General features: G+C 42.8%; 2 protein-coding genes across 3 annotated transcripts in view; one reads left to right on the forward strand and one right to left on the reverse strand.

Annotated features, from left to right (window-relative positions):
- Window positions 1-829: 829 nt before the first annotated feature.
- Window positions 830-10,303, reverse strand: LOC115571794 (scavenger receptor cysteine-rich type 1 protein M130-like). The gene is made up of 13 exons (XM_030401390.1): window positions 10,201-10,303; window positions 9,781-9,813; window positions 8,390-8,539; window positions 7,067-7,186; window positions 6,665-6,829; window positions 5,110-5,256; window positions 4,434-4,715; window positions 3,326-3,658; window positions 2,960-3,241; window positions 1,877-2,200; window positions 1,518-1,799; window positions 1,144-1,235; window positions 830-1,050 (listed from the first exon to the last, which is right to left on the reverse strand). Exons 1-13 carry the CDS (start codon window positions 10,241-10,243, stop codon window positions 946-948), a joined length of 2,358 nt encoding a protein of 785 aa, XP_030257250.1. The 5' UTR covers window positions 10,244-10,303; the 3' UTR covers window positions 830-945.
- A 1,480-nt stretch (window positions 10,304-11,783) lies between these two features.
- The window catches only part of LOC115571806 (phytanoyl-CoA hydroxylase-interacting protein-like), an 11,924-nt gene continuing 7,946 nt past the window's right edge, over window positions 11,784-15,761 (forward strand). Inside the window, exon 1 of one of the 2 annotated variants that reach the window (XM_030401419.1) lies at window positions 11,784-11,897. Coding sequence is in view for 1 of the 2 variants with exons in the window: in XM_030401418.1 (XP_030257278.1) it covers window positions 11,959-12,028 (70 nt within the window). In the remaining variant the exon portion in view is untranslated. Of the gene's footprint in view, window positions 12,029-15,761 lie in introns of both variants that reach the window. The other variant, XM_030401418.1, reaches the window with a different exon arrangement.

Below are 15,761 nucleotides of genomic sequence, written 5' to 3' on the forward strand. Positions count from 1 at the left end.
CTAGTTGACTGGTGACCTTCGTGGTCACTCAACTGGGCTGAAGAATAAACACAACTTCCCTTAACTAGAATGAAACAGGGCAGCAAGGAAACCTCAATGGGGCCTAAACAGTCCAGAGATTCTGGCTGACGGTCCATCAGGTCTGCAGTGTGTCAGGGACAGAGTCAGAATGAGAGTGAGTCCAGCCTGGGTGCCATTCCCCTCCTCTCTGAAGCCTTCACAAAAGGGCGTCATCACTCCCTGATTGGCTGGGAGGGGAATGTCTCGAGCTGCTGTCACTCATTCATTAGGAGTCAGTCTGTCTCCACACCTGCACTCAGGTGATCTGAATCCACTGCAGTCAGTCCAGACGGATTTTTAAATTCAGCCCCAAACAGATAAAGATAGCGAGTCTTAATCAATGGGACTGCTGCAACAAGACAACACGGACTGTTATAGCCGAGAATATGGTGATTATGGATCTAATGAACCCGTAAACCATGATCACTTATATAGAAATGATAAAAGCACAAATATGATGAAAGTAAAGGGATTTAATTTCTTATTTATTCAGAATCAACAAAGTTCCTTGCTTCTTTAAATTGTAACTAGTAACTAAACCTGTCAAATAAATGTAATAGAGTAAAAAGTAAAATATCTCCTTCTGTTGCTGTATGTGATGCTAGCTAGTGTGCATAGACAGTTAATGATTGAATTTACATGAATGAACGTTTCGTTTAATATCAAAATGTAGACATTTCTACATTTGCCCGACCTTACTTCCTGTATTGGCACTGGACATGAGGCATGATGTACAGAAGACAAACTCCTCCAAATACTGAGTCATAAATGAGAGAAGACAGATAATATTTATTTTCTGTCTGCTGTAGTTTAAAGGGAACATCTGTGTAAAAATGTAACATCCGTCACTGAGCTGATGGAGGGTTGATGAGCTCTTTGGAGGTCCTACTCTGCTGCCTCGCCTCCTTCCTCTTCAGCTCTGTGAACACCGAGGTTATAATCATCCAGCTCCATGGGCTCCTGTGGGTCCGGCTTCTGCCCCCTGGTGGTCTGGAGAGACACGACAGCACACACAGTTCAGTATTCACAAGCAAAGTGCTTCATTTGAGCCGGAGCTCTGATCAACAGAGAGGTGAACGTTACCTGATGGGTGACACAGACGAGAGTGATGAGCAGCAGCAGACCCAGAGACAGGACGACCAGTCTGACCAGACCGATGTAAGAAACTGTTGGACCTGATATAACACATTCAGTCATCACTTCAGATCACATGACATCATGAGTACAACAGCTCACATTAAACATAAACTTCAGATCCCCTAAAATCACTGACGTCACTTTAACACGTCGCTGTTTGATTCAGTTCTGAGAGAATAAGTTCCTCTGATGCTCTCTGTGTGTTTTCATGTCAGTTCCTCTTGTTTTTATCTTGTTTTCTATTCCTGCTGGTCTCTGGCAGCTACCAAACATCATTTTGTTGGATGACAAATAGAGTGTGTTATGTGACTGAGGCTTACCTGAGCAGGTAACCTCCAGGAAGAAGGACGACCACATCGGTGACACGCACTCCCTCAGAGCAGATCCAGACTGAACACAGTCAGGACGTATCTCCCATGCAGATTTGAGTGTGGATTCATTTCTCAGTCCTGTTGAAACAACAGACCCACAGTGCAGCTCTCTGCAGACTACAGCTGCTGACGTCAGAGTCCAGTTAGAGTCATAAACCGGCCTCCAGTCTCCCTGTTTCACCTCCAGAGCTCCTGCACAGCGACTGGATCCTCCCACCAACCTGACACGTTCTGAACAGAACCAAGAGAGTCATCAGTAAAGAATAAAGTGAGTTAGAGACAGATCAAAGCTGCAGCTCCTCTTCTACCTGAGCAGGTGAGTCCAACAGCCTTTCCAGGTGAGCAGGTGTTTCTATCTGAGCCTGAGCTCCTACAGTCCAGGAGAGCAGACTCATTGCCTTCACACTGGAACTCTTTGGTCAACATCAGAGCCTTCACTTCTCCATAGAGCGCCCCCCAGAGGACCGAAGGAGCCCCACAGCCGAGCTCCCTGCAGACCACCTCTGCGTCCCGCTGGTCAAAGTCAGCTTCACACACTAAAGACCACCACTGGTTAGACTGGTTAGACTGGTCAGACTTCACCTCCAGTCTGCCTGAACACAGACTAGTCCCATTCACCAGCCTGACGGAGTCTGCAGACAGAGACAAGTCCAAAACTGATCTTTATTTATGATGTCATAAGAACCCGGGGAATATTTCTGTGTGTCAGCTAAAATAAATGTTTGATTATAACCAGCAACCGCCGGAGCAGATTGCTGCTTGTGTTTCCACGGGCTGAACCACGAAGAGTTTCATTAGTGTCTCAGAAGAATCATGACAGGAAACTTTGTGTTTTCAGCTGCAGTAACTAAACATGACTCCTGAACCAGCTGAAAGTGAACACGATAAAAAAGTAAAACACAGCAGATGTAGTGATTCAGTCAGAAGATGCAGAAGTACTGAGAGCTGAAGATACTAACTTTAAAAAGCTTTTTCCCTCAGGTTTCCTACACGGCCCTACTCCAGAGCAGGTCCATCACCAGCGTGGCTTGGCACAGTAAAACTCGTGATGGAAAAGCTAATCAGCACCGCTCGATTTGACTTGGTTTGGCCAAAAGTCCAATTCTGACATTTATGGAACTCCAGTAACCCATTCAAAGGTGTGCCAGGTGTCAAGGTATCAGGAATTGACCCTTACATGTTGACATGTTGGGCTGCCAGAGCCCCAGGATCAACAAGTCCCACTCTGACAACATGGGAACATTTATTTAGATCAAAGTTGTCACGTTGCTGAACCGACATCTGAGTCTCAACACTCGACCGGATAACAACATCTGATCTCAGAACATGTTCCAGTTTATACCAAGAAACTGGAGGATCATTGACATAGATTATGTTCCTGGTAGGCGTACCTGAGCAGGTGATCTTTATGATGGAAGAAGAGGAACCTGATGACAAACACTCATTTAGAGCAGATCCAGACTCCACACAGTCAGGACTGATCTCCCATGCAGCTCTGTTGGAGGACTCATTTCTCCATCCTGTTGAAGCAGCAGATCCACAGTCCAACTCTTTACACATGACATCTGCTGACGTCAGAGTCCAGTTAGAGCCAAATACTGGTCTCCATTCTCCTTGTTTCACCTCCAGAGCTCCTGCACAGCGACTGGATCCTCCCACCAACCTGACACGTTCTGAACAGAGACAAGAGAGTCATCAGTAAAAGAATAACGTGAGTTTCATTAGAACAGAAATCAAAGCTGCAGCTCCTCTTCTACCTGAGCAGGTGAGTCCAACAGCCTTTCCAGGTGAGCAGGTGTTTCTAGCTGAGCCTGAGCTCCTACAGTCCAGGAGAGCAGACTCATTGCCTTCACACTGGAACTCTTTGGTCAACATCGGAGCCTCCACTTCTCCATAGAGCGCCCCCCAGAGGACCGAAGGAGCCCCACAGCCGAGCTCCCTGCAGACCACCTCTGCATCCTGCTGGTCAAAGTCGGCTTCACACACTAAAGACCACCACTGGTTAGACTGGTTAGACTGGTTAGACTGGTCAGACTTCACCTCCAGTCTGCCTGAACACAGACTAGTCCCATTCACCAACCTGACAGAGTCTGCAGACAGAGACAAGTCCAAAACTGATCTTTATTTATGACGTCATAAGAACCCGGGGAATATTTCTGTGTGTCAGCTAAAATAAATGTTTGATTATAACCAGCAACCGCCAGAGCAGATTGCCGTCGCTGTAGACAGCACTCGTGTTTCCACCAGCTGAACCACGAAGAGTTTCATTAGTGTCTCAGAAGAATCATGACAGGAAACTTTGTGTTTTCAGCTGCAGTAACTAAAAATGACTCCTGAACCAGCTGAAAGTGAACACGATAAAAAAAGTAAAGCACAGCAGATGTAGTGATTCAGTCAGAAGATGCAGAAGTACTGAGAGCTGAAGATACTAACTTTAAAAAGCTTTTTCCCTCAGGTTTCCTACACGGCCCTACTCCAGAGCAGGTCCATCATCAGCGTGGCTTGGCACAGTAAAACTCGTGATGGAAAAGCTAATCAGCACCGCTCGATTTGACTTGGTTTGGCCAAAAGTCCAATTCTGACATTTATGGAACTCCAGTAACCCATTCAAAGGTGTGCCAGGTGTCAAGGTATCAGGAATTGACCCTTACATGTTGACATGTTGGGCTGCCAGAGCACCAGGATCAACAAGTCCCACTCTGACAACATGGGAACATTTATTTAGATCAAAGTTGTCACATTGCTGAACCGACACCCGAGTCTCAACACTCGACCGGATAACAACATCTGAAGTCAGAACATGTTCCAGTTTACACCAAGAAACTGGAGGATCATTGACATAGATTATGTCCCTGGTAAGCTTACCTGAGCAGGTGATCTTTATGATGGAAGAAGAGGAACCTGATGAAAAACACTCCCTCAGAGCAGATCCAGACTCCACACAGTCAGGACTGATCTCCCATGCAGCTCTGTTGGAGGACTCATCTCTCCGTCCTGTTGAAGCAGCAGATCCACAGTCCAACTCTTTACACATGACATCTGCTGACGTCAGAGTCCAGTTAGAGCCAAATACTGGTCTCCATTCTCCTCGTTTAACCTCCAGAGCTCCTGCACAGCGACTGGATCCTCCCACCAACCTGACACGTTCTGAACAGAACCAGGAGAGTCATCAGTAAAAGAATAACGTGAGTTTCATTAGAACAGAAATCAAAGCTGCAGCTCCTCTTCTACCTGAGCAGGTGAGTCCAACAGCCTTTCCAGGTGAGCAGCTTTTTAATTATTCACCACATAGCTGAAAAGTTTTGTTTCTACCACTGCAGGTATCTTGAACCCATCTTGGCAAAGTTTTGACTCAATATAAATCAGACAGCATGTTTAACATCAGGATCAGCGAGTTATAAGAATATCTCACTGTTAGAATCTAAAACTTGGTTGTTTGTGTAACAGCTAATAAAACTGATATGTAGATGTTGGTTCTGATACCAGTGGATCAGTGAGGTGCTAACATGTGTGGTGTCATGATGACGGACTCTCTGTCTACCTGAGCTCTTAATGCTGTCACAGAGGTTGATGGTGACGTTGTCGACGATGTTCCTGAGCAACTGAGAGTTTTCGACAATGAACACATGATCTTCATCAGGATCAGAGGCGATGGACCTCAGCTGTCTCTCACTGGCTTCGTAAAAACCTGTAAGAAAAATGAGTTAAAATGAGACCCAAAACAAAGAAACCTTTTGGGTGGTAAACTATTCAAATTGTGGTTGCCTGATGTTCAAACTTAACCTTTGACTGATGGTTGTTCATTTTTAATCTCATTTATTCAAAATCATATTTACTTAACATTACTGTCGACTATCTGCTGAAGCTAACCAATAATTTCAACTTTCCATTTTCAGAGACTTCAAAAGACTTGAAATATGCGTGACTTAAAGCTGCAGTCTGGAGTTTTGAGAGTTCTAGTCAGAACATTTGAATGAGCACAGCTCCCAGGTCAGTCCTTTTTCTCTCTGCTAAGCCCCTCCCACAGAGGAGCCTGCTGTGCAAAAGCAGGGTTGTAACCATGGTAACAGAGGATGCCAGACAACCAAGACAGCGCATTGAAAATAACAATAACTACATAAGCCCTGATTGTTTTATTTCTGATCAATACAACTAAATTACAATGACGAGTGCCTGATGCAGATCACTGTAGTAACCAGAGTAACAAACACTATTCCTCACATCACTGCAACGAGTTAATCATTCAGGTAATCATCATCACCATGCTGCCTTTCTGAAACATGAGTAATATTATTTCTCTACACCAATTCAACCAGTTCAAAGCGTCCTGAACACAAACTTACATCATAACTGCCCGCTCACTTGAAAGACTTTTTCTAACCAGTAGCCAATGGGAACACCACCCTGTCCCGACACACCTCCCAAAGGACATTGTTGCAGGACACCTTAACCATAACTGTGAGATTACTAATTTTACAGTTCAATTTTATCCAGTTATATTCCTTCTCTTCCTTCTCTTACTGAGTTTATTCAGGCAGGGTTTTCTCATGTTTCTCACGATACACTTCAAGCAGCATCATTTTAAGTTAGGGTTAAGTGCAATTCTTTGTTTTTACACTGCTTTTCTGCGTCAGTCTTCTTATTTCTTCTCTTTGTGGGCAGTGGTGGGGCATGTTTCTGCTCTGTTGTTGTTGTCTGTTCTCTGCCAATGTTTAGTTTGGGCTTGAAGGTACCTGACAGGTGAGCGCAGACACTGCACAGTACGCTGCGTGAGGGAGGGGGGCTGCCAGCGGTGTATGCATGAGAGTGACACTTCTCAGACATGCCCCTTGGCTCTGATTGGCTGTGACAATGACAATTTTAGCAAATATAACAAAAAATAGTTACAGACTACAAATTAAAATTTCAATAAACATGAACTAAATGCAATAATTTTGCATCATGAGGAGCTTGCAGCAAAAAAAACGTGAAATATTGTTTATTTTTATATTAATGTCACTTTTTCCTTTTGTGTTCAGAGCTTTTAGATCTTATCTTCACTTCCAGACTTTTCTTTTCTCTGCTGCTTCTCACTGTTCAAACTGAAAGTCACTCACCAACAGTGTAGACTTCGATGTCGGCGTCCTTCAGTGCTTGTGATGGAGAATCCACGTCGTCAGTGGATCGTCCATCAGTGATTAAGACAGCTATTTTTTCAGGGTCTGCTCGCATTCCCACATTTGGTTGAAAGATGTTTTGGAGGGTGTGGTTCAGAGCAGATCCTGTGTGACAGAACAAAAACGACTGAAAAGAAAAGTTGAAACGTTTGGGTAATTATTTCTAGCACTCTGTCGAGGGAATCTATTCACACCTGCTCTCTACATACTGTACAATATTAACCATGAACTGGATTATGAACAATGAATAATAACTTCCATTACTCCCAATGATGGCCTCGATGCAACCAGAGCCTCTGTTCCCAAAGTCCTTCAGGGTGTGACCACATCAATATAAATCACCTGTATAGGTCGATCCTCTGAGCTGTTGTATCCTGGATACGTCTTCCAGCAGGGTCTGTTTGTTCTGGTGGGTGTTCAGGTACCAATGTGTCTTTGGCTTTATACTGTACTGAACCAGAGCTGCAGAAAACACAAAGCAAAGTGTGAAACAACAAAGACACACTGACCCAAAGTGACAGTGATGATGTTGTAGCGTCTCACAATAATGAAGCTACTACAGGTTATCCAGGTTTCTGCTGGTGATTGCTGCAGTCACACACAGGCTGCTGTCAGCTGTAGACAACACCACACAACTAAACGTCTCTTTGGTTTTGGTTCATTAACAGTTCGCCTCGATTCCCTCACATGTAGACTGACACATGCTCATCATCAGCTGGACGAGGTAACAACCAAACTCTCTAACTGTTGGTCAGTCACAGGCACGTTATCTTTCCTACATCCTGTCTCTTAGGTAACGATGTGACTGACGGGCTTCAGGCCTCCAGGAGTCTCACATGACACCTTCACTGACACTGAGGAAACTTGGTAACTCAGAACTGCATTAAAGAGTCCTTCTTTAACTGAACATAACAGCCTCAGCACAGTAACCTATGGAATAACAATTAACAACAGCATGTCACTCAGTCCGTTCCTATATCCTTTACAAGAAGACAAAGTGATGTTAATTAAACCCATTTAGAGCAGAGTCCTGCATGGCTCTTATGCAAACCCGCACCCGACCGAACCCGCCATATTTAAAACCACATCCGCCTGTTTTCTGACAGTAGCACAAGTTACATTCCACACCCGAGCCAACCCACTATAAATTGATACCGACGCCTGACCCGCACCCAAAGGAAAATTAGACACATTCATTTTAAAAATGAAAGTAAGCTAGCTTGTGGAGTGGGAGTTCTGGGAGGGCGCGAGCACGCATGGATAAGTTTATATGAAATAAAAATGCTAATCATTTTTGAAATGCAGGCAGATTTGTTGTAGATGTGCCACTAATAATGTTTTTTTTTTTTTTTTTGCACATGACGCCTTGAAAATGGCAATCACAAAACCCGACCTGTTCGATCCAGGTGTCGGACCTGATCCGCTCTCGTGGCCGACACAGTACATTATTTTCGCTCGTTTCATCCAAATTGTCACCCATCGTGGGCCCGCGGGTACCTGAACCTGTGCAGACTCTGATTTAGAGTCAGTTAACACAGTAATTAACTGAAGATGTGTTAGTGTCTCTAACAATAATTGATGAATACAATGATGAACTCATATCAGCACATTTTACAATCACAACTATAAACCCAACATGAGTACTGGTATTAGAATGAAGGGTACCAATCTGGACTCTGTCTGGGCCGATGTCAAAGGCGCTGACTATGTCAGTGGCGAAGGACAGGGCGTGTTGAAAGTCTGCTTCGGTCATGCTCCCAGAGCCGTCCAGCACCAGCACGATGTCAGCCTTGGCTGAGGTTTCACACTGAGCACCTGCAGGAAAACAGAGGATTGTGGGATACGTGTGAGGATCAGTGGGTCAGAGTAGACCTGCCTGTTGTTTCATCACATGTGGTGGAATAAATGTGGAACTCAGAAGTCATTAATGTGAAACATAACTGAAGGAAATATCATAATATTATGTTTTCACTTTCTAACATCTCTTGTTGATGTTCCTATAATGAACCGTCGTTTACTCTGTCGTGTTCTAGTTTGGCTGTGTTGAGAGGCAGCCTGTGGTTTGTGTCAAAGTAACTGCTCAGCTTCAGCAAAGGTAAACCAACATCAACTTTCAGCTGCTTTATTTGTGGATTGGTGCCAGCAGAACCACCTCCAGCTGCAGGCACAGACAACCCTGCACACAGGTGAACATCCAGGAAACACTGAGATGGTGACATCTTACAAGTACCTGGGAGTTCACCTGAACAATAAACTGGACTGGACTGATCACACTGCAGCAACATATAAGAAAGGTCAGAGCAGACTGTATCTGCTGAGGAAGCTCAGGTCCTTTGGAGTGCAGGGGACCTCCTGACTTCTTTCTATGACTCTGTGGTGGCATCAGACAGTTTCTGTGGAGTAGTCTGCTGGAGCAGCAGCATCTCTGCAGCAGACAGGAGGAGACTTGATAAACTTATCAAGAAGGCCAGCTCCATCCTGGGATGCCCTCTTGACCCAGTGCAGGTGGTGGGAGAGAGCAGGATGATGATGTCATCACTGCTGCTGCAGGAGTCCAACCTGCAGGTCACTGTCACAGCACTGGGCAGCTCCTTCAGCAACAGACTGATACACCCTCAGTGTGTGAAGGAGAGGTATCACAGGTCCTTCCTGCTGCTGTCAGACTGTACAACCAGCACTGCTCCATATAGACCTCACCCTGTACTCTGCACTGTGCAGTATGTCTGCACAAAGGTCGCTTCTGTTTTTGCAATATCTGGTCAATTTCCTTAACACCCATATTTATTCCATATTTATGATCTGTATTTAAAATCTATGTATAAAAAAACAAAACAAAACACAAAAACTGCTGTTAATTTTGCACTATATCATGTAAATATGTATATATGTCTATTCTATTTCTTCCCTTTTTAATTATATTGCTTATTTTTGCTATTGTTTCTGTTCTTGTAATATTCTGATTCTTCAGGAAACAGGATGTGATCAGTATCTCTGGGCTCAAAGTCAAACATGTTGTTGATCCATCCTCTGCATTTATCTTCATATTCTCTGTTTACCTGTCGAGGTGTTCTTACCTTCAGCTCGGAGTCCTGAGGAGGAAATCAGAGAAGAAAGATATTAAAGTGAATTTTGATTGGAGCTGAGCTGTGAGCTGAACAAACACTGTATGACCTATCCTTTATGACCTCATGATTCATCATCACTTATTTGAGTGTTTTTCATTAGAAAAAGATGTTTGTTTCCTGTTAAAATGTCCGGTTACAGGGATTCTGGTAAGTTTTAGTGACATTTCAGCAAAGAGTTTTAATAATATGTTGATGATTATCAGTAAATGGTTAGACTGTGTTGGACAGAATCATCATGACATGAAAAGTTCTATTTTTACAGTGAGGTTCTCAATGCAGGACTGTGACTATAATTCAGTAGTTTAACAGTTTTGCACCTTTCACACATGTATCATTAAAGCAGAATCCTACCTGAGCTCCACAGCAACAGCAGCAGCATCAGCAGGTGATCCATATCCAGCTCCACCGTCAGCCTCTTCTCGACTGTCTGACTCGTCGTTTCTGCTTCTCGATATCAAATAGAGGAGGACTTTATATCATCAGGAGGAGGAGAGGAGGACTATATATCATCAGGAGGAGGAGAGGAGGACTTTATATCATCAGGAGGAGGAGAGGAGGACTTTATATCATCAGGATGAGGAGAGGAGGACTTTATATCCTCAGGAGGAGGAGAGGAGGACTTTATATCATCAGGAGGAGGAGAGGAGGACTTTATATCATCAGGAGGAGGAGAGGAGGACTTTATATCATCAGGAGGAGGAGAGGAGGACTGTATATCATCAGGAGGAGAGGAGGACTTTATATCATCAGGAGGAGGAGAGGAGGACTTTATATCATCAGGAGGAGAGGAGGACTTTATATCATCAGGAGGAGGAGAGGAGGACTTTATATCATCAGGAGGAGGAGAGGAGGTCTTTATATCATCAGGAGGAGGAGAGGAGGACTTTATATCCTCAGGAGGAGGAGAGGAGGACTTTATATCATCAGGAGGAGGAGAGGAGGACTTTATATCCTCAGGAGGAGGAGAGGAGGACTTTATATCATCAGGAGGAGGAGAGGAGGACTTTATATCATCAGGAGGAGGAGAGGAGGACTTTATATCATCAGGAGGAGAGGAGGACTTTATATCATCAGGAGGAGGAGAGGAGGACTTTATATCATCAGGAGGAGGAGAGGAGGACTTTATATCATCAGGAGGAGGAGAGGAGGACTTTATATCATCAGGAGGAGGAGAGGAGGACTTTATATCATCAGGAGGAGGAGAGGAGGACTTTATATCATCAGGAGGAGGAGAGGAGGACTGAGTTTTACTTTTCTTTCCTTTAATGCATTACGTCATCGAGGGTCCTCATTGGCATGAAGTAGAAATGTGTTTCCTTTGCTGGCCGGTCTCTGTAGTTAATCTTCTTATATAAGCTCTAGTTTAATTCACTTTTCAGAGCAGCCTGTAATCCCTGCTCCTCCTGCTGACATGCTTTAATCCACAGATGATGACATCACTCTGGTACTCTCATGTCAGTCTCATTTTGTATCTCGACACAAAAGCCACAGAAACACTTTAACACAGGAGGTTTATTTTTACTGATATGATTTTAAAATATGCAGCATTTCAATGTAAATCTAATTAAAAGTATTTAATGATTCATGCTGCAGTTGGTGTGACAGCGTCCTCTAGTGGCTCTCACACAAAACTGTCAGTGCTTATATTCTTATGACAAAAATATGCATATAGCTGCTTAAATATATTTTTCCATTAATAAAGTAGAAACAAATGTAACTCTCTCGCTTTCTGATCTTCTGTGACATCACTGAGAGAGCGAGAGAGAGCGAGAGAGAGAGAGCGAGAGCGAGAGAGAGAGAGCGAGAGAGAGAGAGAGAGAGAGAGAGAGAGAGAGAGAGAGAGAGAGAGAGAGAGAGAGAGACAGAGAGAGAGAGAGACAGAGAGAGAGAGAGAGAGAGAGCGAGAGAGAGAGAGCGAGAGAGAGAGAGAGAGAGAGAGAGAGAGACAGATAGAGAGACAGAGAGCGAGAGAGAGAGCGAGGTGCAGTCAGACAGAGGCAGCAGTCTGAATGAAAACTAACTGCAGCTTCACAGCAGATCCTTCAGTGGTGAGACGGGTGGTTCCCATCTTGTTTGTGACTTTTTGTTTTTCTCGCTGTGATCGTGAACATGATGGAGCAGAGCAGCCTGAGCAGCCCGAGTGTGGAGCTGAAGAGTCTGCAGCTGTGTGACAGGGAAGGTCAGCCAGTGTGTGTGTGTGTGTGTGTGTGTGTGTGTGTGTGTGTGTGTGTGTGTGTGACAGCCTTCATTAATGTAGAGATCTACAGTGTTGGTGTACAGTGACGACACCGTTCACGCTCTTCTGTCTCTTAGTGGTTGCTGACATCTCTCTTTCCTTTTTGACCTTTATATGGCTTTATGTGTTTTCATTTTCCATTTATTATACAGGAAAGTTTAAAAGTGGCATTAAGTTAGAGTTACGTGGGCCTGACTCAGTTTAAAAACTGGTTTCCAGCAGGTTCTTGTTAGTTAAAGGACAGACTGACTGTAAACAGGATGAGAGAGAGGGGGAGTGACATGCAGCATCTTTCTGAGGTTTTTCTTTTTCTGGGGAGTTAAACTTTGAAGGTGAAAGGACAGATGATGTTGTTTACTGTACAGATAGGAAAGCCAATAATCCACTTATATGCGTTCTACTTTCGATCATATTTTAAGATGTCCGGCATTTGTTTCATGTGCAGATGACTTGTTGTGCTATTTTTAAAGTACAGTTTTTAAAGTACAAAATCTGAATTGTCCTTCTGTAGCCCATGTTTCAACAAGAGCACAGGACTGAAAAGGTGAAAAACTTCCTTGGCAGAGGTGATAAAATGTACCCGGGTCATTCCTAGTATTTGGTGCCACTTGAGTCCCATTGACATAAACTGATTTTAGCACAAGTACACTTAAATCCTATGTCCCCAGTCATGTTTGCTTGACTTCAGTTTTAAATATAAATGATACAAATCTAATAAATTCTAGGTTTTTCATCATTTCTGTATTGCCTCATTTATAATATTCCTCAACAACTGTCATTTTCTGTTATTAATGCATTTCTAATGCTTAAAATCTTTAAAACATGTTGTGGCCCTGAGTCAACTGTCCCCCGTTACTCTGACAAGAATTCCATAGAACACATCACCTGACTATTATTTTAGCCACATGACTCTCTGAATCTAACAATATTTTTGGAGGGAAAACTTTCAAGAAGAAGAAGAGTAAGTACCACTCTTTTATCAACCTTTTTTTCAATGTTTTAGCAAGGTTTACTGATGAGATAAAGCATAACATGTCCACCCTGTTATGCTTATTTATAGTGGGAACCAATATTTCTTAGGAATTTTGATAATATGGTTAATAAACATGTTAAAAATCTTTCTCCGTGGTCATCATGTGCTAGCTTGTTGTTCATCACATTAGTAGTAATGGCTAACTTTAGCATAAAATGTCGACCCTGTTACTATGTGTCCCCCCGTTACAGTGCAGAACAGTAACGGGGGGACACATAGTAACAGGGTCGATGTAAGATGCCTAGATTTTTGTGTTTTAAGTGTGTATTGGTATTTATTATTAATTTCTTATGTATTAATTTGCTGTATACTTCCAAAAAGATGATTTTAAATAGTATGCATGTATATGTCAGGGAATGGTGCCTTTGTCTCTCTGTCTCTGACTAAAGGCCTTCTATCCTAGAATTGGTGTATAAACTTCTGTAATCAGTGATTGTTAATCGTGACAATATGCTTCCTGTGTTTCAGGACAAGGAATGTCAGACAGGGGAGGAGGAGGCTCAAAAATGAAATTAAACAACTAAAGGCCTTGTTGCTGAAGGAAAAGAGAAAAAAAATACAAGAGGAGGGTGGGGAGGTGGGGTGTGTTCAAAGATTCTTTAATGTAATATTTAGTTGTTCATTGGTGTGATGTCCACCCTGTTACTTCCTGTCCACCCTGTTACCTGTGTGTGTTTTTTATGTGAATTAAATCAAGTCAACAAATATAATGCATGTCTCTGTGGTTATTTGAAGGGAATGAGTTACCAAAATAAAATTACTAAAAAATGGGGCCAAATTCCATTTATACTCCTTTTAAATCTAAAAGAAATGTGTTGAAATTACACTGTGCCTTAAAACTGAACATGTCTTCTTTCAATATGATGCTTGTTTATGAATACTTTCTTAAAATATCCTTGCAGGGTGAAATAAGGGACACTGTGTGGGTAGAGCTGGTGGACCAGTGATCGGAAGGTTGCTGGTTCGAATCCCCGGCTCCCCTGGGGTGGGACTGAGCTACATGTTGAAGTATCCTTGAGAAAGATACTCCTGATGTGCAGTTGGCACCTTGTGTGGCAGCCACTGCCATCAGGAAGGGTTCTGCAATGAGCTGGCGACTCACTCATGGCCTTCGCCCATGAGCAGAACTGGATTTGGCCCCAGTAAGCCCCGCAACCCCTCAGGGGGATAAAAAGCGGCAACATCCCGCGACCCTCACGGAAAAAACGGAAAAGAAAACGAAACGAATATTACAGTATAATATCCTTAGCTGGACCAATATATTTTTCTTATAGTTTGAAAACCCCTCTTTCAGATGAAATGTTAAAAACATGGAACATTTTGTATTTTTTGATAGAAAGTTACCACACTGAAATGGCACCGAATTGTAAGAATGACCCACCCTGCAATAACCACAGATGTCTAATACCTCAGTGAAAATGCAAACAAGATATTAGACAAGATGTGCTTTAGAAATGCAGATTTTCAATTGAATCACTGCAAACCAGGCTGACGTTGACCTGGATATTCAACTTACTGGATACTTCAGCTCCTTCATATGTTCAGATTTCATGTTAAAAAAGGAAAACCGGTCAAATGCTGCTCACACAACACAGATTAAACCTACAGGAAAAGTTTCAGAACAACTTTTTGACTTGACTTATGGAATGCCAGCGTGTTGTGTTACTGCTGTTGAACACTTCTGACTGAAGCGCCCGGGGGAACCGGAGCCAGCAGGACCTGGGTCGCTCTGCTGATTGTGTTGTTCAGATGAATCCTGCCACGCTGAGATTCACACAAACAGCTGCTGTCACATGTTAAACCCCCCAAAACTAAATTTAAACTCTGAAGAAGAAAGTACACTTTCTCTCCAGTGAGATCACACTTTGATTTCTACCTTTAAATGTGACATCCGCATTAAAAACAATATACAACTATTAAGATTTTATCATCTGGACTAAAATTTAAAATAAAATTCCTTAAAAAAGAATCTGAACAATGATTTCTTTACTATTTATTCTATTATTTACTGGTTAGTTATTTTGATTAGTGATCCTCACACAAATCAGAATGACACAGTATCAATGATGACGCTGAACATATAGATATGAAAATAAGTTGTTGATAAGAAAACATTCACATCACAACATAAAGAAAGTGAAGTTTTGTAATGAAGGTAAATCTTACCGTCTGTCTGTGGTCACATCTCCTCTCAGTGAAGAATGAACAGGAAAGAAATTTCCTGGTTCTGTTCAGTTTGGGTTAACAGATCAACACATTATAAAAGCATCACATCCTGACTAATCGGTTCTGTGGGAAAGGGCACTTCAGTCATCGTGTACGCGTGCTGGACGGCCTCTCCTGTATTTAATTCTTCTGAAGCCATTTCATTGTGTTTTTCTATTGATATTATCTTAAAGCAGAGCAGATTGACGCAGTGAAGCCCGCTAAGTTTTTATCAGCAGCACTTTTCAGATGTTCTGTGAGTAAACTAAACAGTTAAGTGTAGACGTAAGAAGTAGTGGGATGAAAGTAAAGCATTTCCCGCTAAGATGAAGTGGAGCAGACGTAGAAAGCGACATGAGAAGTGAAGACTCAGCACCTCCAATCAAAGTCAGCTATCAGCTAGCTATGATAACAGCTTCTCTACTAATTGAGATATGA

The sequence above is a fragment of the Sparus aurata genome, chromosome 20 (assembly GCF_900880675.1).
Source record: "Sparus aurata chromosome 20, fSpaAur1.1, whole genome shotgun sequence".
In the NCBI taxonomy this organism is placed as follows: domain Eukaryota; kingdom Metazoa; phylum Chordata; class Actinopteri; order Spariformes; family Sparidae; genus Sparus; species Sparus aurata.